Source organism: Lissotriton vulgaris, chromosome 8 (assembly GCF_964263255.1).
Source record: "Lissotriton vulgaris chromosome 8, aLisVul1.2, whole genome shotgun sequence".
NCBI classification, from domain to species: Eukaryota; Metazoa; Chordata; class Amphibia; order Caudata; family Salamandridae; genus Lissotriton; species Lissotriton vulgaris.
In genome coordinates, this window is record NC_141696.1 from 203,451,343 (window position 1) to 203,476,525 (window position 25,183).

The 25,183-nt window shown below is 44.4% G+C and overlaps 1 protein-coding gene across 1 annotated transcript in view; it reads right to left on the reverse strand.

Annotated features, from left to right (window-relative positions):
* The window catches only part of NOX4 (NADPH oxidase 4), a 727,367-nt gene that overhangs the window by 113,379 nt on the left and 588,805 nt on the right, over positions 1 to 25,183 (reverse strand). The window contains exon 13 of the mRNA XM_086933983.1: positions 9,071 to 9,152. Within this exon, the coding sequence (XP_086790109.1) occupies positions 9,071 to 9,152 (82 nt within the window). The remainder of the gene's footprint in view (positions 1 to 9,070; positions 9,153 to 25,183) is intronic.

The window sequence follows — 25,183 nt, forward strand, 5'->3', positions numbered from 1 at the left end:
GACCATTGTTTTCTATATCGAACTGAGCCCAGGTCCAAGACTGGTATTGGGTCACCCCATTTTTGTAATGAATATGAATAACTATGCATTAATATATAAAAAGAAGTTGCATCTTTATTGACGAAATTGCTCATTATGAACTCCACGCCAACCCCAACTCAGAAATGCGTAGTCAGGCAGGCGCTGAATCCCAGAACTGAGGTCACTGATTGACAGGTCACAGGTGGGGTGGAATGTAGCCAGGAGACAAACGCACAAACAGGAAACCCCAGATCAATCCCACAGATAGGCGCAGAGGCACCACAATGGTCCAGGGAGATTGGCCCCAATAAAGCATGCATGGCCGGTGGGATAAGTGTGTTCCCAAAACACCAAAAAGTCAGAGGCCACATGAAGTTAGCAACACGTAACCAATCAGAACAGAGCTCATTCAGTGATCATGCATTCCCAATGCCGGATATCTGAACACGCTTCCCACTGGCCACATTGTGTCCACACAAGGTCGAGGCCCATCTGGATTCCTCATTGAATACATTAATTTATGCCTGACTGATTCCGAGGGGCTTTGAGGCTGTGATGTGAAGCTGTGAGAGGTTGCATTGGTTTTGCTGAAGACCACAGATTAGCTGGCAGAGAAACTTTAGCACCACTTCCAAGGGTCAAGCCTTCAGGGGAACCACTAGGGGGGGCCCGGGCGCACATCAGGTAGTGTCCAAGTGCATGGTTCAATATGGTTGGAGCCTTTTCTGTACCTGGGGCTCTGATGAGGAGGCCGCCCAACTAGTCACTCAGATGGTCCTAGGATCAAAATGCTGGCCCAGTTCTTCTCACTCAGGTATCAGAGTAACAGGGAAGCTGGGAAGTATTTATTGCAGGAGAGCAGTACAGCCGTCCTTATTCTGAGTCTTCCACAGGTCCAGAAGTGTGCGGAAGTGCCAAGCCTGAGAGTCCAATATTTATACCTGGTGCCACTTTGAAGTGGGAGAATCATCTAGAGTTCTCCCTCTACAGAGGTGTCTGGAATTTCCTGCCTCCCTGCCCTGGCCATAGCTTGTCTGTGGATGGGAAGACTAATCTGAAACCCTTTGTGAGTGTGCTGAGGCAGAACCTTTGTGATGTGCAATTGTGGTAGGTGACAACTACACATCCCTCAATCTGACAGAGATAGCTTATTAACATTGAAAAAGTTGATGTCTATGTATAAAAATGAAGTTGCAATTTTATTGACAAATTCGCACATCAAATCCCAACTCAGAAATATGTAGTCAGCCAGGCCCTGAGGCCCAGGCACGAGGTCATTGATAGAGAGGTCAGAGGTGGGGTGGTATGTAGCCGGCAGACAAACGTATGACAGGAAACCCCAGATCAATCCAACAGATAGGCGCAGTAACACCAGGGAGATTGGCCCCAATAAAGCACACATGGCCTGAGGCATCCGCGGGTTCCCAAACACCATAGAGTTAAATGCCATATGAATTTAGGAACATATAGCCAATCAGTACACAGCACACGCAGTACACAGCACACGCAGTACACGCGGTGATCACATGCTCTCCATGCCGGATATCTGGACACATTTTCCACTGGCCACATAGTATCCACGCATAATGTGCAAAAGACAGGGGTTCACATTCCTTACCAAAAAAGGATCACCAGAACTATGTTATGGCATTGAAAAAATTGTATAAAAACCCATGTCAGATTGATAGTAAGTTGAGACAGTCCTCACACCCTATGCCCGTAACTCTTCTCCCAGCAGCACTGTTTAATTAAATGAACTGTTCCTGATTTGCCAAACGCTTCTGGTCTCTTGTGTTTTTCAAGGTACTTCATGTTCAAGCAACATGCTCATTCTGCATATACCTAGCTCCCCTTTGTGTTACTGTCTGGAAGCAATACACAAAGACCAACTTTCCAGCTACACCTAGTCATGTGACCCAGGATACAGGTTGCAGGCACCATATGGTCAGGACAAGAAAATGCCATATTTCTAAAAGTGGCATGTTCAGAGCTGTTACTTAAAATCTAACTTTACCATTAAAGAGGGTGTTAAATTACAATTCTTTAGAGACCAATCTTTACTTTTTTACCCACTCTCAATTGAAAGTTATCGCTTATTAAATGTAATAACATAACCCAATGTTATCCTATGGAAGAGACAGGCCTTGCAGTAGTGAAAAACGAATCTCAGAGTGTTTCACTACCAGTACATGTCCAACTTTTTAAATACACTGCACTCTATGGTCTGTCACGGCCTATCCTAGCGGTGATTTATATGTATTAAAAAAGTAAAGTTTAGGCCTGGCAAAAGGTTTATTTTGCCAAGTCGAAATGGCAGATTAAACCTACATACACGGGCTGCAATGGCAGGCCTGGGAAAAATTTTACAGGGCTACGTAAGTGGGAGGCACAATGAGTCGTGCAGGTCCATTAGAAGCATTTAATTTACAGGCCTGTGTATATGTAGTACCCTTCACTAGGGACTTAGAACTAAAGTAAATGTGCCAACTGAGTGTAAGCCAATTCCACCATGTTCAAGGAGAGAGGGCTTTAGCACTGGTTAGCAGTGGTAAAGTGTGCAGAGTCATAAGACCAACAAAAACAAATATATAAAAAAACAGGAGGTATAAGATAAAAGGTTTGAGGGAAGACCATCGTAAGGCTGACAGGTCTAACATACACGCACAGTGCTGGATATAAATGTCATGGATTTAAAGGGCCTGGCTGCGGAGGGGATAGTTCTGGCTGCTTGGTATACCACCACTAGATGCAAGCTTGACTGATTCAAGTAGCCCTGCAGTGGAGGGGCTAGGTTAGCCTTGTTGGTACATCACCACAGGGTTCAAGCTTCATTGACTAATGGTGCCCACCTGTGGAGACACTAGTGCACCACCACCAGTTGCAAGCTTCATGGCTGCATATGGCCCAGAGGAATGGTTAAATGTACCGCAAACCTACTGCCAACCTGGCATACCAACACTAGGACAAGCTTTACAGACCAAAAGAGCCTTACTGCACCCAGCCCTGTAACTGAACCCCACTACGTACTGTCAAAGACCATGAAATATGGCTATTGTTTATTTATTTATTTAAAACATTTATAGAGCGCGACTGTCACCTGGCAGGTATCCTGGCGCTGGTAGCTTACTCCTGGGTTAGAAGCAACGGGAGTTAATTAAGGGGGGGGCGGGGGTGGAGGGCTGGGGGAAGAGCCAAGTTTTTATTCGTTTCCTGAAGGGTAGGAGCTGAGGAATTTGGCGAATGTCGGCAGGCAGACTGTTCCAGAGCTTGGCAGCAGCTACTCTGAAAGATCTTCCCCCGATCCTAGCCTTCTTAAATCTTGGTACTTTCACGAGGCAGGCGGTCGCGGATCATAGCGTTCTGGTAGGGATGTACCAAGAGAACAGATGTTGAAGAGGTCTTGGTCCTGAACCGTGTAGTGCCTTGAAGACCAAGCAAAGGGCCTTGAAAGCTATTCGTTGCTTCAAGGGAAGCCAGTGCAACTTGGCCAAGGCAGCAGTGGCCGAGGATCTCCTGGTCCATCCTAGGGCCAGTTTGGCTGCTGCCGACTGGACTCGTTGGAGTCTGTCCAACAGTGTCGAAGGAGATTCAAGCAGGAGGGCGTTACAATAGTCTAGGCGACTTAGAATAGTGCACCTGACTATCAATGCTCGGGCTGGAGGTGGTAACAATGGAAGGATTTTGCGCAGAGAGCGCATAAGGGCTGAGCAGGTGGCGACTGTTCTTGTAACCTGCGTTTCCATGCTAAGTTTGTTGTTTAGCATGACGCCCAAATTGCGAACGCTGGCGACAGGTAGCGGATTGTTTCGGTTTTCCGGGGGCCAGAACTCCGCAGGCAGAAGGCGAGGTATACGGCTCGCAGGACAGAACAGAACCTCAGTTTTCGAGGAGTTGAATTGGAGGGAGTTCCGGTGTACCAGCCTGCGGTGTCTCTTAGGCAGTTGTGGAAGGCTTCCAGAGGAATGGAGTCTTCGCCCTCCCAAGAGAGAATGAGCTGGGTATCGTCCTCATAATTTACTGTAGTCATCTTGTGGGATTTGATTAAAGTGACCAGTGGTTTTAAGTACACATTGAAAAGGATCGGACTGATAGAGGAACCCTGGGGTACACCGTGAGGGACAGGGGAGAAGGCAGATTGGAAAGGAGGGAGGGATACGGCCTGTTTTCTATCTCTAAGATAGGAGTGAAACCAGAGCAGGGCCGTGCCATCAACCCCAGCCTCTCTCAGCCTCTCTCAGCCTCTCAAGCAGGGTCACGTGGTTGACAGTATCGAATGCGGCAGACAGATACCTACAGAGCAGTTGATTTAGGTTTGAAAACAGATTCTGCATACAAAATCCCTGGTACAGTTAAGTTACAGAGACTAGCCATAAACATGTGTGATGCATTCAACCCCTGCTTTGTATGTCTACAAGCCATGTCCTGCAATAGTTAGGTTGTCTTCAAAGGTTTTCTACAGAAATTGCAGCAATTCCTTACTAGTCACAGCCAAAATATGTGGACAGCAATGGTTAGAATTTAACTTTAATATGCTTAAAAACCACAGAAATTCACTAATAAAAACAAAAGATTGAAGTGCAGTTATGGTTAGGCTTGCTCACAACACCATAGCATATGTTTCGGAAACCTCAGACATTCAATGAACAAACCAAAGTTAAGGTGCAGTCATGGCTGCAAAACAAAACCTAAAAAACACTAAAATTCTGACATTATGGTTCAGTAAACTAACTTTCACCCAGTCATGTACTGCTTAAGACATCACATATTACATCACTCTTGACATGTTAAATCATTAACAGCATCATTAAAGACATCTCAAATTACCTAACAGAGGACATCACCAAAGTCGCAATGAGAGGAAGGCCAGATGTTGCCTACAATGCTTTGCTGCATAATAACCAGACCTGCCTTTTATGACGAATATGCCTGAATGATATTCTGACAGCAGTGATAATATATTCAGAAATGTACTGGGTGTCCCAACAGTGCCCATTTAACATTTATTAATGGAAGATTGTAAGAAATTGGACTATTAGTTGGGGATGAGAAGTAGTTGAGGGAGGTCAATTAATAATGATAATCTTTATCAGTTTGAACCACAAAAGTCATTAAATAAACCTGTGCTTCCCCTTTGGTAGCTTGGCACAAAGCGGGCAGGCTTATCTTAGAGGCAATGTGTAAATTATTTATGCAGTACTCAAATAGGAATGAAGTGAAAACACAACACAAGAAAAATCCCATACCAATTTAGAAATATACAATTGATTTTAATAAATAAAATGACACCAAAATGAACAAAACCCAATATGCAGTGCTGGAGGTATTAATGTTTTTACTTTCAAATTAAAACAGTGTCAAATAGAACAAAGCACCATCCATGGTTGTCTGATCACGCTAGCCAGGATCAAAATCAAAATGCAGTGGAGTGTGGGTCGGATACAAGGGTCAGGTTCATCCCTGTGAAAAGTTTACCTTCTGATTTAAAAACTTTTATAGAGAAAAAGTGATCATCGACACGTAGTCGGTGGGGAAACCTGCAAGCTGGATCCGAAGTGATGCTCAACAACAGGAGGTAGCTGATAAGCTGGGAACTGGTGCGGTCGTCAACAAAGGCGGGAAAGTCACAAGGCCTTGATGTTGGTCGGATGTTGATCATCATCGGTCTTGATGACGCCCTCTAAGTTCGAACCTAGAAATTTTTCCAAAATTTGGATCTCCTTCAGCAGCACACACCAGCAAGTTGAGGCAAATGGGAGATTCAACGTATGTTGCTACAGTTCCATTGTGACCCTGGTCTCTGTCTGTGCTTTGAACAGAAAATTGGCAAAAAGTTTCCAAGTTCCACTTCTTGTGATTGGGGGAGAGGAGGAGTACATCCAAACACCAGGACCTGAAGTCAGGACTCACTCTAACAGAGGCCAGCAGCAGGGTCCAGGGCAGGTCCAGTTGGTACTGGTCAGACGATCCTCTGGAAACGTGTGTTGTCCCTATAGCTTAAGTAGTAGTTCGCCAATTGACCCTTGTAGTCACTTCTGGGTCCTGGGTTCAAGACAAGCAGGTACAATCTTCCATCAGGTTTCAAACAGCAGGGAAGTCCTTCTTCTGATCTTCACAGGCCCAACAGTGTTCTGACGAGAGGTCTGTGAGGCCCACTTTTATGTGCCAAAAAGTTGAATGCCATATCTAACATGTTTAGAGAGGAAACTATAAGGACTTTAGCACTGGTTAGCAGGACTAAAGTGCACCGTGTCCTATGGCCAGAAGAAACAGATTCAGCACAAAAAAGACAATCATCTGGAAGAATATCATGCAAAAAAGGGTAATTTCTAACAGATATACTTGCCCTAGTGATGGAAATCTCCACAAACGGCCAGAAAGTTACTAAAAATGAACTTCAGCTTAAAAAAAGAGTTGTCCGAGTTTAAGTGGGAGGAAATCTTGATAAGGAAATAATGAATTGCATCCATAGGGAGATCCTGTCCTTCTGGTGCAGGCGTAGATCTCTGCCTGAGGCGATCATAACATGATAACTTACCTTTGCGAATAGGATCAGTAATATTGAAAGGTGTGTAGCATGCATACAGGATCATTTCTATTGCAACAAACAGGGACAGACAGTTATATTATCACTACATAGGTTTTTACTCCAGAAATATGCTGGTAGCATCACCTTAAAAGTATAACAGTCCTTGAGGGACATAATGGCTCCTGTAAAGGGATGGTAATCCTGCAGAAAAGAATTTTGACCGCCCACAATAGGCATGGCCAAGAAATGCTGATCTATTACAAGTATTCTAGCCCTGCTAAGGAGTGCTTATACTGTCCTTTACAAGTATTCCAGCTTTTCAGAGAAATGCTGCTGATACTGTCCATTTCTAGTATCACAGTACTGCTAAGAAGTGCTGACGCTATCCGTCCATTAGAAGTATTGCTGAGAAGTGCTGGTATTGCCCCATACAAATATCACACCCCACTGAGACGTGAAGTATCGTAGTCCTTCTGAAGAACTAATGCAGCAATGCTGAAAAGTGCTGATACTGTCCTATACAAGAATTGCATTCCTTCCAAGAAGTGCCTATTATGTCTGATTAACCAGCCAAGTCCAGGGTACCTTAGCGACCACTTTATAGAGTTCAAACCCTTTTCGTTTTTGAGGCCTATATGGACCAGATCGATCCTCCCTCCACTAAATCCCTTTATATAAGGTTCAGGTTGAGCACTCTTCTCCTCACATCATTTACAGCTCTAAACGGGAACATGGCCAGTGGGGGAAGTAGCCTCTGTGCAGCATGCAATGGGTGTGAGGAAACTAACTACCATCTGCTGTTTTTTCCCCTTCTATTTCAGGAGCGCAAATGCGGGCTTGTCCCCCTTCTACGTTTGTTAGGAGTGCACCAGTATAGGGTTGCCCTGAAATTTTGCAGAGTCGTCACCTCGACCAACATCGTGTTTTCGATCACCAAGTTTCTAGAGAGTGTCTGGCTGATCCGGTGCAAAGCCATTCAACGCTAATCTCTAGGGCTGAGATACATTTTTTGTTGCATAACTATAGCGAATGGAATCATTCCTCTTGCACGCACAGTATATGTGTACATTTTTTAAAAATGTGAATATCTTTCTATTTATGGCTTTTAAATTATTATTTTATATTATTGGTTTTAAGACTTATGGTATTTGTTTTGCTGTCACTTAAGTGAGCCCACATTATTTTTCTTAAAACGTTGCGTTTTGTTAATAACTGTTTTTAACTGTGCTTTTTAACTGGGCTTATGTACTGTATTTTATTTTCTCCTCTGTGACTTTTATGGTCTATGACCGAAATAAAGTTTAACTTGACTACTTATACTGTCCATTTGAGGAACTGTTGCCTGTCAACATGACCTATTAGTTTCGTCCCTTGCACCTGCCGTGATAACACGTTCCCATTGGGACATTTTTTTCCTCCCATTTAAAGTGCCAATCCTAACATAGTGGCTCAAATTGGTTGTGTGAAATCACTTCCCACCAAACTGTTCTGCTCAAAATGGTCCAGCAATAACGTTTTGGAAGACTTGTGCCCTACTTGCTAAATTGGCTCTGAATCCATAGTTTATTTACTCTTTTTGTTGCCCGAACTACCAGTCGATAAGAAAAAAATAGATTATTCCGTTATGCTTCTTGGTGGGCCAAGGGCATCATCTAGAGGTCTTAAGACTCTTATGTACTGATACCAGACAACCTATTGTATTTGGTCTTTCTAGATTCTGGCATGCTCTTTGGATTAGGCGTAAAAAATTATGTAGCTGCGTCACTGTGTTTTTGGAAAGCCTTGCCAGATCAGAATGTTATCAATTTTCTTTTTTTTTTTTTTAAACATTTTGCTATTTTGTACTTGTGGGAACTTCAAGCACCTTATCCTGTGCCATACTTGTTGCTGCTTTGCACATATACACTTTAAAACTGTTCTTGGGGCCTAGTCATTTTTAATTTGTAAAAATGTTTTTATCAATTTTTATTCCATACTTTATCTATATATTTCGGTGTATACTTTCTTGGGACTATTTGCTATATACATTTTAGGATCTGTGTGAACGCAATAAAGTTGTAAGTAAGCAAGTTGTGTGAAAGTGGTCTTACCACTGCCATTCTAGTTATACAGGACTAAATGTTTTCCCAGCTTGCCCAAGCTCATTTTTAGAGAGTTACAATTGTTTTAGCATGCCTCTGCTTCTCCTGCATAGCTTGTTGAAACCCAACCTAATCTGTCAGCCTTAAAGGGGGATCCCAGCAGGTAAGAGCAGGGATTATCTGATAAAAGATCTGCCAGTGTCAAGTGAAATGAAACTGAGCCGCCCAGCTCATCCCAATCACCCTGCCAGCAGCCCCTCACCCAGAGCTGGTCCGCTGCCAGAGCGTGCCCATGGCTTCCTGGCACATCCAGGCAGAGCACAGCGCTGACTGCACAGGAGCTCTGCTGCAAGCTGCCCTTTCAGAAAAAAATGTTTTTACTTCTCAAAAACAAAAACACCCTAAAGACAATAGCAGAATCTCTCCTCCGCGCCTTACTTACGAGGGATAATGCCTTTGATGAAGGAACGGTAAAATCTCTGCAGCGTCACTGGAATGGGAAAGCAGTAAATCCCGAAATCTCTCTGCAAAAGAAAAGGTCACAGCCAGTAAATCATGCAGCTAGAATCCTGTTCTGAGCAACTGCTTTAATTGTAATTATTTCTGAAACCAGCTCTTTATCTAGCTCATAAAAGAAGATTAATGTGGGTTTGGAAAAGACATTTGGCACATCAATTTTCTCTATCCTCGTTTTACCTTTAATAAATGCATTATAAATAAAACAGGTTTTCGTCCTGGGCAAAATAAAGACGCACTAAAACTACAAAACAGCATTACTAAATTCATTGTCCATGCTTTCATTGAGGTTTCCTTTTTTGCTTGTGATACATAGAGCTCCTGAGCAAAGAGACCAGAAAACCTAGGATATACAATAGAACGGGTGGGGTGTATCTGTTTGCATAAACATAGCAACATAGCATGCATAACACAACATGACATGTAGTGAGTCGGAAACAGACTAGTTCTCAAGTCAGGGGATAAAATGCAGCGATTTGGTCCAATAGCCTCACTCCTACGTTTCAAGTAAATTCCTTCTTTTCAGGGACTCACAGAAAATCCCTGGAGAACTCTTATCAAACCAAGACATTCAGAGTTTTCCATGAGTACTTACATAACGCTGACAGATGCAAATATTCCACAATGGGAACATTCCTTATATGGAAATCCATCACAAAGCTGCATTTGCAGAGTGGGCTTTTTTTATTCACAATTTCGGTAAATAGGTCATCCGATAAAGGAACTACTTCCTCATTCATTCCCAATTCAGTGTAGTACCAGAATATTCAGTGGGGAAAGCTTGTTTTCGTGTAGGGGAATGGGGGGATTGACTTGTACCTCAAGGGGCACCATGGTTAACCACAGGAGACATTAAACTAGTATTGGAAATGCAATAGGTCTCGCATTAGAAAAGTTGGAGCTATTGGTTTTGTAAATGACACATCTGCACATAAAGTGCAAAGGACTACCGCGAACGTGTGCTTGTTAAGATTACAAATATTTTTGCTTTTGGCCAACTTTTTATTACATTGGTGATAGAGCCCTGGAGTCGGTCCAAAAATAACGTGTGCAAAAAACATGTCAAAACAAAGCTGGAATTGAGAATGCAAAAAGGCTGTTAGCCAACTCCAGACCTGTTGCTATTGCCAATGCTTGTTTGTGTTGTTTTATAGACGAGAGAGTCCCCAACAACCCCCCAGTTTCAGATTCACGAGAAAAACGGTTTAAGAGTTAGCTGATGAGAAATCAGTGCATTCATTGTCAGCAACAACTTGAACTCAGGAAATACTTATAAGTTCTTTGGGGTGGGAACTTCAAGAGGGCGTAAGCAAAGGAAATGCGGGAAGCTGTGGACTACAGGGGCCAATAATTACAGTCTATGTAAGACTTCACGCGCGTATGCAAGTGTGCACAACCCTAATTTGCATGCCTAGAAGGGAGCACGAGAGCAGCAGAGAGACGCGCCCTTGATGTTCCACTTATCCATGCTGCCCATTACACGGCCGGCCGTGACCTTTCCCCTCCCATCTCCTTCCGGGTTCCTCTGCAGTGCAGGCAGCCTTGCTGAATGGCACCTAGCCCGGCTGAGGCGGACACGCCCGGGGAGAGGAATCCGCGGCCCCCGTGTCTGGGGCTAATGCACAGGCTGAGCCTATGCACGGCGCTGGTGTGGGAGGGAGACGTGCATGGGGGCGCAGGGAAGCGTCAGGGGGAGTAGGCGAGAGGCATTATGGTAATGTGGCAGGTCACTGGGAGGTGCTCGGAGGGAGGTGGCAGCCACTCAGTCGTGTAATTCAATAACCGAGGCTCGCTTTCCGGGGTTCATAGGGCGGCCCTACAGATTAGTAACGAGAAAAGTGAAATCCGTGTTTTCCTTTGTTGCTGGCTTTATTCATCTGCTCGATAAATGGGAGAAAAAAAAATAGGATTGACAACAATTGGGCAAGAACATTTGTAATACAGCGCCAGTGGTAAGCAATAATGGCCCATAAATAAATGGAACATTGGACAAGGATCGTTGGTCCTGCGCGCCTTTGCCTTGCACCACGCAGAATGAAGCTGACGTCACTCGTACAATCCTACTGTGGAATGCATTTCCTGCATACTACGCCCAACCGTGGTTTCCACTTTCAGCTGTTGTATTTCCAGTTCTGGCTGTTTTAGCGTTATTGTTCTTCATGGCACTCCTGGGCGTAGAAAACAGCACATTGGCGCTATATATAACAATAACATCAAAATAGTATGTGCACACTAGACGCAAAGAGAGTTTCTTCACTGGACGCTGAAGTAATTGCAGTCCAATGAATGACCTGTGCTCAGCACACGCTGGTACTGGAGTGTCAGAGATTCCCAAGTCGTCACGGAGGTTTGCTCAAATCAGCTGCTTTAGTAGTTGTGTAACACGGGCCATTGAAGTGTGGCTGTGGTTGTGCATCACGTGACCCCCCAGCACCAGCTGCTTAAACAAGACGGAGGGCATTGCTATGGGGAGGGGGGAGGAGAAATGCGACAGAGCGGCGATGAGGGAATGTGTGAGGCAGCAGGGGCCTTTGAAGTGAAGCTAAGCTTCACTTCAAAGGTGTGGGAGGAGGGTTGGGGAACAGATGGCTGGCGATTTGATGTAGTGCACGTGCATTTTAACTCATTGCGCTTGCGCATTGAGCTAAAATCGCACATGCACTTCATCAAATCGCCAGTCTGGTCAAACTCTGTTTAAGCCCCTATAGTCTCGCTCCGCTCAATGCGCATGCGCATTGACAGGCGAGACCTAAAAACAGGAGGTGACATTAAGGGAAGCCTTGAACACTGGCGGCTAGTGTGAAGTCTAACAGCGGGTGGCATAAATATCTCCTACGCATTTCACATAGGGAGGGAGCAAAGTGAGAATGTTGCATAGGGTTCTCCACCTGAGAAATTGTTGTAATGTGGCCAAATGCTACATTTTAGAGCACAATTTGTACCAAATTGGCTAAAAAAAACTAAAAAAACCATACTTTCAAAGAAGAAAGTATGAAGAAGAAAACTTTAAAAACGAAAGGCAAAATTGCACAATTTCACGAAAATGACCAAAAGCCATGTGCATTAAAGGCACTTAAAAAATTTGGGATAATCGATTTAACATGAACAAGAATTTTTTTTAATGAACCTGCCCTCTTCCTTTACCGTACACATCTTTCTATTTTTCCATACTGCCCTACAAGAAGAATATCAGAGATCACTCTCCACGGTTGACAGGCTACTTGGAAGGGCCTGGAGAAAAAACGACAAGTTACACAGACACTAAAACTCAGATGGTAGACAGCAATCACAGACAGATCTCACAGAAAGACTCAAAGAACAGAGCTAGCTCTACATTATTGCCTCAAGCCTCAAACAGCAGCAGCCATCAAGTCATAACAAACTGAATCAGTATAGATGATGAAATGCCTCTAGTCGTGAATCAAAAGTCATAGCAGGAAATACCTCAGAGCACCATGAAAAAACAACAATAAGTTCTGGAAATATGCACACTTAGCTAACAATGTTAATATTTTGGAAAACTAATCATAAATATTCGAAAAAAGCATGGCATTTAAAAAAAATAACACTATTTTCACCGGAAAACTAGTGTATTTTTTTGTAAATATACTGTTCATCTTTAAAAAATGAGAATGCAAAAATATGCATGGATGAGCCCAGGGAACAATGTTGATGGTCGGTGTAGATGCAAACGAAACACCCTCTAAGAAGAGGAACGAGCATTTGCAATGCAATCGGTTTTGCATTTGTGAAAGTTAGAGCTCTTGGTGTTGAAAATCACAATATATTTTACTTTTGCATTTTGTATCCAGTGGCGTGATGATATTTGCTTTGCGCTATTGCCATTTGTATGACCTGGCGGCACTGAAGAACCAGAAAATGGTAAATAGGTTATGAGGGAGGGGAGACAATTAATATGCTGGCTGAAAAAAAAAATAACAACATCCTGGAAATAGCATACACTCATAGGGAATGCAAGATTAAGTAAAGCATGTGAAATGTAAGCAAGAACAACACAGTTACCTTAATGCTTTTACACTCATTATTCAGAAATCATTAAATGTGTTTGCCTGAAAAGTTAAGAACACAGACTACAGGGCCGGAAGGGACCTGTTATGAACTAAAATAAGGAAAACTGCTGATAAGATCACATTAAACGTTTTTCACTTTACGCATTAACCAGGTATTGCAGTACCTCCAGGAATGGTACACTTCCAGTTTTTCAAAGAAAGAGGAGAAAATTAAATTAGCTCTTCACTGGTAAACTCTATAAAGTGGTGCTAATGTGTGTGTTGTGAATAGAAACCAATCTTGCCATTGCTTTATTGCTTTACTTAGTTGTTTTTTTTGTTTCTTATTTTGAACCTTTTTTTCTCTCCGTCTCAAGGGTGCTTTTTGGAATAGAAAAATGACAGAAAAATACCTCAGAAAAAGACGAGATTTGCAGCCAAAGTATTTCTTTCTTTTTTGCATCCATTTCACTGGGGAACAAACAAAGGAAAGGAGAGGCAAGAGAGGGTAAGAGCCATTTGTTGACACCATAATTTTCAGCAAGTGAGAAGGAGCGAGACAAATACAGACAGAGAGGGAATAAAAGGAAGAGGATGAAAGAGAGAAAGGGAGGGGCAATGCAGAGCAGGAGAAGTGAACACAGTTGTTCAAAGAAAGAGAAATTAAAAGTAGCACTTCACTAGCAAACTTTGTAAAGTGGTGCTAATGTGTTTGGTTGTGAATTAAACCAATCTGACCACTTTTTTTTCCGACTCCGTTCCGAGGCTGCACTTTGGAATAGAAAAATGTCAGAAAAAGACATTTACAGCCAAAGTGTTTCTTTCTTTTTTGGATCCATTTCACAGGAGAACAAATCAAGGAAACGAGGGGAAAGAGAGGCTAGGTGACGTTTGTAGAAGTCATGGTTTTCAGCAAGTGAGCTGAGGAGCAAACCTAATGCTGTCAGATGTCCTCAGTGGAAAATGTTAGCATGACGAGCTGTCACTTTAGAACTAGAGAACTGTTGCTCGCGTAAAGGGTTCCAATTAACCCTGGGCGGAGTGGGCGGAGTGGGGCTTCGTGGAGCTACGCGAAGTGGGTGAGAAACTACGCCCACCTCCGCACTCCGCGTAGCCCCACTACGCAAACACCACTGGCCGCCAGCCCCGCCACCCGCCTCCCTCCCACCCTCCCTAAATACTTTCAATGAAACGAGTGAACTAATTAAAACGCACTTACCTTGCCCGCCGCGTCCCCGGGGCTCGCTATCTGCAGTCTTCCGTCTTGTTTACTAATGCGCATGCGCGGGCGGCCGCGCATGCGCATTTCTCACGAGAAAATGCGCATGCGCGGCCGCCCGCGCATGCGCATTAGTAAACAAGACGGAAGAATGCAGATAGCGAGCCCCGGGGACGCGGCGGGCAGCGGCGGGCAAGGTAAGTGCGTTTTAATTATTTTACTCGCTTCATTGAAAGTATTTAGGGAGGGCGGGAGGGAGGCGGGTGGCGGCCAGCTACGCTCCGTCTGTGGAGCGTGCGTAGTACCGCCTGGCTACGCCCGCTCCGCAAAATGCGGAGTAGGCGGCACTACGCACACTCCGTGCACGGAGCGTAGCTGGCCGCCCACCCTTAGTTCCAATACCTTCCAGTTGGGTTTGCGCTACAACTGCAAAAAAAAACCAAGCAGTGTTGTGAGGGTGCAGTACCACAGACTGTCACTAGGTGACCCTGGGGACCTATTTTAGCCACATATGGTACTTCACCCTGCAACATGGCTAGGCAAAGGAAATGACGCAGCGGTGAGAGCTAGTGAGCTGGGGATCCGTGTTCGAGTCTGCTGTTGGCTTAACATAGTGTGATAATGGGCTGACTGTTTAATGTCCCCCAGCCCTTAGCTAGAGGCTTTATATAAATAAAAAAGAGATTTTAATGTAAAATACCATAAGAATTCAATGGCACAGTCTTTGGGGCGGGCAAGCAGTGTTGTGCTGGGGGTGGGGATAGACTGCAAAGGAATATTAAACAAGAGCACGGCATTGCAAATTATGCGTAAATTAAACAAAAAAACTTGCAAAACAGCAGTTCCTCCAGCGGGCAGTGGGGGACTGCGAGCAGTGTTGTGAGTGGGGCATGGTGTGGGAGGGGCATGGGGAGGCAGGGAGAGATAAAGTGACAGCAAGCAAATGATGCAACCGAAGTTTCATTGCACAAGTAAACAGAACAGTTAATGAGCAAAGAGGCAAGTCAACTGAAAAAAGAGTTCTCTCTAAGTATAAATATCCTGAACAATAAGAACACATGCAGGAGGGCCAGTCCTCATGGGAGGGTACCAAATTCCAAAAGGAGGGCCTACTAAGTGTATTCACCAATGAAAAGCCATAATTTCTAAAGGACAGCAACAGGAACCAATGAAAAAAATGGGCAATTTTTCAAGCTCATATCCTAGAAACAGCATGCCTAGACAAGACCTAAAGAGGGATGAGACATACCAAAAATAGTACATGGTAAGCACACCATTTTAATACAAATGTCTGTTTTTTAGCAGGAAAATCTCCAGAGTGGGGAAAGTTTGTTGAAGAGTGGAAACTTTTAACATGAGTATTGCCAGGTGAAGGGGACAGACACACTCCCTTACACACATTAATACGCACACACAGAGACATTCACTAACACATGCACAAGGGCGCCCTGGAATTTAAATAAGGGAGAGGTGAGAAATGGAAAGCAAAGAATGCCCTTCCTATTACAACCAATTAACAAAACCATAGTTAGTACAGTAAATAAATAACAAATAACAGGTAGGGAGTCTCAGAGGTGTACAGTGGACCGGCCCCACGTGTGCTTTCAATATATAAATGATGTGAAATGGTTACAGGCTTGTCTGTGTCGTTCCACAGCAGATCCTGGCAACCTGCAACAATTTAGCCACCGTTTTCTCAGTATTTTAACTCCTGAATCGAGTGTTCTTATGACCTACATTCTTTGCATGATTTATTTCCTCTAGAATATCAAGGCCTAAATTTTCAATGAAGAAGTAAACCTGTGCAACAGGTAATGTCCCAAATATGCAAGTGTTCATGACGAAATGGTTGGGGTTTTGAAAGATCTGCTAGTTCAACTGTCCTTAACCTTTTGACTTTTGTGGACCGCTAATGAATCATTACTGGAAGATGAGGACACCTGCCGAAAACAATTTGTATGATTTGAACTTAAAACAATACACAACATTACAGAAGCAAGTATACATGAAATCAGTACACAAATAATCAAAAATGTGATTTAGATCACAAACAAAAGAGTAGGCACAAATCTAAATTTATATTTTTAATGGTAAGATTGGAGCCTTTCAAAGTTTACTTTTAATTCTAAGAGATGACGCGATAAGCTAGACTCTATCATATTATTTTCTCTTTTTGCTCCTGATGTATGCTCTCTTTTTGTCGATGCATAACAGTGCCTCTTTTGAGGCCACCAATCATCCATACATGATTCCATTTGCTATGATTGCACTGCTCTCATGAATCAAGATAAGGATAACAACTTAAGTTTTAGCCTCCAATTGCAAATACGTTCACATTTGCAGAGAGTATTAAAATGTACATTTTTCAGTTGTGCTTTTGTTTGTATATATACTTTATTAACATGCTAATTCTATTTAATTTGATAAGCAGCCACAGGCCCCCAAGCGACCTCGAACCACAGGTTAAGAACCACTGTGCTAGTTGTTTCCTTCAAAAGCAAAATGGAGGGGGTTGTTGACGAATTTAGGGTGCTGTCAAGAAAAATCTACCTAATCATGTAAGTTTAAGCCTGGGGTGCCAGTGGGGTGCTCTATAGAAAACATTTCTATAGAGCACACCACACAGAACTGCTTGTCTGTTGTGAACAAAACACTGAAAATGGCAGTAAGGGAATTTGTCTGTTGCACCACCTAGCTATACACGAAAGGTACTTTTGGTGGATATGACCTCACAAGCTGCCCACCTCACTAGTCCATTGCCACGGGACTAAACAATTATAAACAAATTAAAAGAGAACACAGAGAGGCAGCAATCACAATACACTATACAATGCTTCAATGCACATAAAGAGACACATGTCCTTCTTTTGGTATGAAAAAAGTCCTTATTTTTATTCTCGTTGTATTTTGCTGATAAAAAGATGTACAAAACCACAGCCAATGTTCATAATGAATGGAGACCAAGGAAACAGTCAACGTGTTTCACCCGTTTGCTTCTTCAGGGCTAAATAGTGAGAATACAACTGGTATCCACTTAAATAACTGATCCTGAATGAGTCCACTCAAGAGCTGGGACGATACGAATGGGACGTGAAAACACGGGTAGAAAGATTCCAACTATTTATGTCACGATGAATACTTTCAAAGCAAAAAGTAATGCCTCACTGAGTTCACAGTACAGTAGCACCAATTCACAAGTATATCGATATTTCAGGCATATTCTTCATGGTACTATGATATGTACCAATTCTGCAAGTCCAATGTTGATTATAACATCCCTGTTTGGTCCATAGTTCCACAGCTCAACAGCAGCATCACTGACAATTTTGCACGAGTTGTGAATACCTAACTAAATGATACTTGTTATATGCATGTCAGAAAGATGACAGGCAGAAGCTAACTTAAAGTTTTCATTTTATCAACCTCAGAAGGGTGAGACACTGAGCTTATGCTATAGGTGCCAATTTTCATGGAGATCTCTGTAGTAGGTTCTCAAATCCAAAGCAGTCCCATGCCCATATTCACAGTGGCATTGGGGCAGTGCCAGGAAAGGCATATTTGCTGCCCACGTCACGAATATAGTATACAAAAAGTGAGGGTGCAGTTCCAATTGAATGGGGTAGGATTAAGGATAAGAATTTACTCTTAAGGGACCATGTCAAATAGACACTCATGATTTTACAGATGGGTCTTATGTTACATATTCACTTCCCTTATTGACAAAAACATTTGCTGTGGTTATGCACCCCGATACTTTATATTCGCCTGCGTCAAATGTAGTAGAAACAAGTGGAAGCCACTTCACACAGTGGTAATTCCAGACCACTGCATTGAGAATTGCTTAGTTATGTATTTATGTATCCAGCATATGCCCAGTACCACAAGAGCCTATAGATATTAATGGTACCTCAAACATCAGCAATGGCTCAGTAAGGGATGTACTCTAGTTTGTGCTGCATGTGAACCTGGGACACAGGCCAAACTCCATGCAGCAAAAAACAATGAATATGCAGAAGCCACACATACTCCAAGCTCCTTCCTCTAGTGCAGAGGACAAAGAGTAGCAGACACACCCACCTAAAATCCAACAGAAAGAACTTCCCTGGGGTGAAACAAGAGCAAGCCACAAACCACAAATCTGCTTTGCACGATTACATTTTTACATCATATTTGTGACTTGCCCACCATTCAATAATAATAATATTTCACTAAAGAAAATCCTTGAAAACAGTCGTTTGGTACCAGCTGAAGAATACTTTTATAGTTGTGCAATGACTCGGACGTATGCTGGAACTGTCAAAACTCCCTACCCCTCTACGTGCTTATGTATTAGTTTAGGGAGTTTGGGGTAGTGGAGACTCTTTTTTGACCCTCTCCCCTCTTATGTGAGTTATAAAACTCCAGAGGCACCATTTTCCATATGTTTTTCCACTGTAGAAAACCAGGGCGGGACTGGAACGGTGGGGGCTGTTTTTGTTACTGGGTGCCAGTTTTGCAGCAGTGCAGCAATATCGACCCCTAGTAACAAAAGCAACAGTGGGCGGGCTGGATTACGTAAACAGCAGTGTTTCAATTAGCACCCTCTCCCATCCCCTGAACGTACCCAACTATCAACCTCCCTCCCATCCCTTAGGGGCCGGTCCAATTGAATTGCCAGGGCTGCTTTGTGTTCTCAGTCCAGTCCTGTAGAAAACTCCAATGTTTCTGGAACGAAATTCTGAAAACCATAAATGAAATCTTGAACATTGAGGTCTCCCTGAATATCCTTACAGTTACCTTAGGCCCTGGGCCCACTCTTCCACCCTGAAACTAAACCCATCAGACATGTGTCTCATGGATCTCCTACTAACACTAGGAATAAAAAACATTGCATGCGAATGGAAATCATTTCAAAACCTTTCATACTACTCTTGGTGGGCATGGGTGTGCTTCATGAGAAGTCGAAACAACATACTTTCTACCAACAACTACAACTATCAGACATTTCAGATACTATGGAATAAACCAGATTTAAATATGCAAAACATCGAACCTCCTTGAGAGTAGAACACCTCCACGCCCATTAATGGTGGCACTACACCACACCAACTCACCTCTTGCTGTTAGATGTTTTAGCAACAAATACCTACCTTCACATTGATGCCAGTACCCTACCATGATTAAGAGGAAAGGGGTCCCAGTTACGGAGGAGTGTATGAAATAAACAAACAATTCATTAAATCAAATGAACAAAAATGCATCTATATGTTTTATTCACATTATAGGATAAACCAACAATTATAATTTCAAACATTGTGTATTATGAACTACTGGTTTGAACTATGACCGTTTTGCTATACATTTATCATTGAATTTGTGCAAACGTTTGATATATCCGTAACTGGGACCCCTTTCCTCTTAATGCTGATACTACCCAGGTCCCAGTGACTTAATTGGGTTAACCCTCCTTTTTGATTCTATAGTACCCTACCATGGACATCTCTCTCCGTCCACCCCCTCTCTCCTATCCCACTATCTCCCTGGGGCCCCTCATCCCCGGTTTCCTCTACCGGGGTTTACCCTCATTAACCCCTTCGATGCTCATGACGTAACGGTTCCGTCATGAGCGTCGGTTAGCCTGTGCTCATGACGGAACCGTTCTGTCATGAGCCCGTTGGCTCATTAGAACGTTCAGCACAGCGCACGAATCTGCGCCGCGCTGATGTGGTTAATACCTCTGGGCATTCATATGTGATTTAGCTCTATACCCAGCTGACTATGTCTTATTTTACACAATATATAAGGACCGCTGCACTCCAAGGTGAAAAAATTAAACTGGGTAATGTGGATAATCTATTAGATAGGTGCGCAGGAAGTCACCTTCCTGGTCCAAAAGGTGCGTTTGATATGAAAGCGATGGGAGCCTTACAGGGGGTAAGGACAAATCCTGGGCACTCTGGTAGGCACTTTGGTGCGTAAATATATTCAATAAAGATCTGAATCCAATGTTGGACAAGACTATTGTTTGATTTATTTCAACAAATATTCATCATCATAGTAGTTAGTTAGTCAATAGTTCAATATTTCCATTGTCATATTCTAGTCATATGATCCAAAATCAAAGTTTCAATGTTCTTGTTGAATTATACGAATTATACATTCGAAAATCGTCCCCGATGCATTTCGTGCAAGGATGCACTTCTTCAGGGGGAATCTAAAAGGTAAGAGGAAACAATATGTAGGGCGCTAATACAGGAGTACTAAAAGCACACCATGCACTAATTGGGAGTGAATGAAAAAAAGGGGGAGAGTGATACTAAAGTTAACATAGCAGTGCTATAGGGGTGTGGGGTCATTGCCGGTCTGTGAGGACCGGCAATGACCTTATTTTACCCTTGGACGTACTTATACTTCTATACCACAAGCATTTCCTCATTATGATTATTCAATACCACCACCACCATTTTCTTTTGCCTACCCCTCGTCTTTTTGTACCCTCTAAAAATCAACCAAATATTTTGAAACAGATACTTATACAATGTGGTCTTGTGGTCACGTCAAAGGGCCAGGCCAACACCTACATCTTGCTATTTACACATAAGAGATTTGAGGCACCTGATCTCAGACTACGCACATGTCTAAAATGTTGCACATTTGCAAAAGGCCAAATGCTGTACTAAAGCGTTTGCAAAGGAAAAGTGCACATTCAGTACTACACAGCAGAGAGAATGTGTTTTGCTGTCCTAAAGACTCAAAGAGCAAACATTCACAAAATGGTGCGCACTAAATTTGTGAATATTTATAAATATTCACAAAAGGCATAATTTAGCCTTCATATTTTCACCGCACAAGAGAAAATGAAAGCCGCAAGAAAAGGTGCAGGCAGTCCATGGAGAATGCAGAAGGAGACAGCATGTCTTTCATACCAGATTTATCATATGCTAACAAACGGAGAAAGAAATCTACCAGAGATATTGATACAAATATGACACCATCCAAGTTCTCACTGCAAATCTAACATAATTCTTGAAGCCTCAGACACAAAAGAGCGATTCAGTCCCAGCACATTTCAGGTTGCTGTGCCTGGAACAGGGCAATCTGGCAGTGCTTGAAGGGCTAGTCTGACACATCAGTGTGTGGGCTGTTTGGCTGTTGTGGGCCTCTTGGGCCGGTTTTTTAGGTTTCGCTGGGGGGCGGAGCCGTTAGGCTCCTCCTCCAGAGAAATCTGTAGTTTCTAGTATGGGTTACTTGAACACGCCCCCCCGCCTCATTGGCTAGCTCCATAAATGGAGCCTAGCCATTGGACGAGGGGCCTGTCCATCAATGCCGGACCAGACACGGGGGCGTTCCCGAGATTCTTTGGCTTTGGCGACGTCACGCGACGCCGGGAACGCCCCCGAGTCTGGTCCGGCCGGGCCGTGCTTGCTGCTGTCCTGCCTTGTGTCCCTCCTCCCGCCGTCCCCACGTTTCCCGCCTCCCTCCCGCCGTCCGTTCCTCTCGTGTCCTTTCCCGCCCCCCTCCCGCCCCCTGTGTCTTCTCCCGCCCCCTCCCGCCGTCCGTTCCTCTCCCGCCCCCCCCTGTCCTCGTAGGTGCTGCCGCCATTTTTTTATTTTTTTTTTAAACCGCGGCTGCCCACGCCGCACTTGTGCCAATTTTCGTGCCTCACGCCCCCTCCCGCCGTCTGTTCCTCTCCCGCCCCCCCTGTCCTCGTAGGTGCTGCCGCCCGGCAGCTGCTCGGCACCTTGGCCGAGGCACGAAGGGGCTGCGACCGCATTGGTGGCTCGTCGACAGAGGCGCGCTCTGATTGGCCGCTGCAGTGGGCCTGTCCCCGTGAGCTGCGCCGCCGTTGGTTGGAGCCTCGCCGCGTCATCAGGATCTGCCCCGGGAGCCGCGCTGTGAGTGGCTGACTCCGGGGGAACCCTCGACGTCAGCGGAGGCCAGTGGGAGCTGCGACGGGGGCCGTGCCTGCGAGGGTGAGTCACACCGTTTTTCCATGGCGCCTCCCTTTAACCTGAATTTCACATCCTTGTTTTACAGTACAGAACATATTGTCACCTCACCAAAACAGCACCGACCATGTTTTTTATTCATATTTTTGGTAGTTTTATATAGCGCTAATTCGGCCCAAGGGCATCGGGGTCCATTACATGGGAGATGAAGTGATTTGTCCGGAATCACAGGTTGTTGAGCCGACGCCGAGACTGGAGCCGCATTCCTAGGTTCTGAAGTGCGCAGCTCTCGTCGTAATGCCACATGCACTTTTACCCACAACGTCAGCAGAGAGCGTCTGCATAAATAGTATAAAAGTATAATTATACATATTTATACTGCATTAACACCTGCGCTACTTCAACAGATACGGATACGGACAGATACGGCTAGCAATCCTTACAATAATTCGACGGATCTCTTCAAGGCGCTATCGGAGGTGCTTTAACAGTCGTGGATAAACAAGTTGCAGCCATCGCTGTACGCTTGTTCATAGACTAAAGGCATAAAATGCGTGTCTCAGTGGGTGACGTAAGGGCGGTAGTCTTTACCTCACCAATGCTCGTCCGCGCCAATCATGGCCTTACTTTCTGTCTCTGGCAGGCTGATTATTCATTCGTCATCATCAGAGTCCATTTGTTTGCCGTTGCAGACTACAGTGGTCAGCCGAGACTACCATTTCTTTTTTTATCATCGTGTAGTCAAACTATTTGAGAGGATTAATCAGGGGATATATATAACCCGATACTAAGACCAGCACTCTCAGGGAAACTGAGTGCCATGCTAGCAGGGCCCATGCTGAAGCCATTCCTGCTGCCTGGGCAGAAAGGGGAAGATATATATTTATTTATTGGAAGACAGAGCTTACTGTGGTATAGCTATTGCCCGAACATGAAAGTTCAGCACTCCTACATTTATTCATAAAACGCTGTCTGCTTCGCCTGAGCCAGACCAAGCCTTTTCTGTTTTTTAAAAACATTTTTTATCAAAGAATAGGAAATATCTTTACTTGCTCTGAATTTGAAGACAGCACTGAGAACCAAATATTTCTGACTGGCTTGGCATCTCCTTTTGGCACGTGGAGCAAAAGACAATCCTCGCAGAAGCCCGGTTTCCATAGCGCTCCACCTGGTACCGTGTTCTGCTGTGTAATATCAAATGAGTCGGAGAGAGCACTTACATTTAATTCATAAGGAGAACAAGCATTGGCAAAGCCAGTAGTACTCAAGGACTATTGTCTTTGTCAGTGGTGTCTAGATTGGCAAACGTGAATTATCCATTCTATTTCTGGAGTTCGTCTGCTACAACTACAGATCTCCCTACACTGTCAGTCTGTAAAAGCTTGGCAGTCCTGTTTTCATTGTGGCAGTTTCCTAACAGCAATCCTTCATTCCAGTTAAATAAGTGAGCTCTAACTTGCCCACAAGGGCTCGTGACAAAAACCTTCAAGGATGTAGACTTTGGGGGTTTCGTTTTTCATAAGACCCTGGATCGTGATTGCCATTCATGTCCTGTATCCTGGCTCTAGTGTATTTATATTTTACCTCTGGTGAAAATATTAAATTGATAGTGCCTGCAGTGTCCGTCTGTCTGTCTGTGTGTGTGCCTGCAGTGTCCGTCTGTCTGTGTGCGTGCAGTGTCCGAGGTCCGTCTGTCTGTGTGCCTGCAGTCTCTGTCTGTCTGTGTGCCTGCAGTGTCTAACGTCCGTCTTTCTATGTGTGTGCTGCAATGTCAGCCTGTCTGTTCGTTCCCCCAGCAAAAAAAAAAGTGAGCACCTACTGTCAAGGCAACCACAGTGTCATGGAGCAGCCCCTCTCCTATCTGTTCCTTCCTTCAACAAATCTCGCACCGGGTGAAACGCCGAAGATGCGCCACTCCGTGCCAGCAGGAATAAGAAACAACCCTTGTGTCTAGGTTTACAATGTCAACCGGCCAGGATACGGTGCCTGTCTGTGTGCCTGTAGTGTCCATCTGTCTGTGTGCCTGTAGTGTCCATCTGTCTGTGTGCCTGAAGTGTCCGTCTGTCTGTGTGCCTGTAGTGTCCGTCTGTCTGTGTGCCTATAGTGTCCGTCTGTCTGTGTGCCTGTAGTGTCCGTCTGTCTGTGTGCCTGTAGTGTCCCGCTGTCTGTGCGCCTGCAGTGTCCATCTGTCTGATTGCAATGTCCGTCTATCTGTGTGCCTGCGGTGATCGGCTGTCTGCCTGCCTGCAGTGTCCGTGGTCCGTCTGTCTGTGTGTGTGCCTGCAGTGTCCGTCTGTCTGTGTGCGTGCAATGTCAGCCTGTCTGTGTGCCTCCAGTGTCCGTCTATCTGTGTGCCTGCAGTCTCTGTCTGTCTGTGTGCCTGCAGTGTCTAAGGTCCGTCTTTCTGTGTGCGTGCTGCAATGTCAGCCTGTCTGTTCGTTCCCCCAGCAAAAAAAAGTGAGCAACCACTGTCAAGGAAACCACAGTGTCATGGAGCAGCCCCTCTCCTATCTGTTCCTTCCTTCAACAAATCTCGCACAGGGTGAAACGCCGAAGATGCACCACTCCGTGCCAGCAGGAATAAGAGGACTTTGCAAACAGCAAAAAAAAAATGGAGCACATTAAAACTTTGCTGCGCAGCCATGTAAGAGGCAGGGCATGTCTGCGCTTGTGCAAAGTAGTATATTATAACCAGCCACGTAAAAGGGCCGATCTGCGCTTGCGCAGAGTCCCCATCTCCAGACCTCACACGCGTCACCCAGCATCACAGGCACTGGTCACGCTCGAACCCGCGCCATCTTAAACCTTTGCACCTAGGATCTCCGTGCAAACCAGAGCGCTCCACAGCCCGGGGATGAAGTGCTGTGTAAATGTCACAGTGC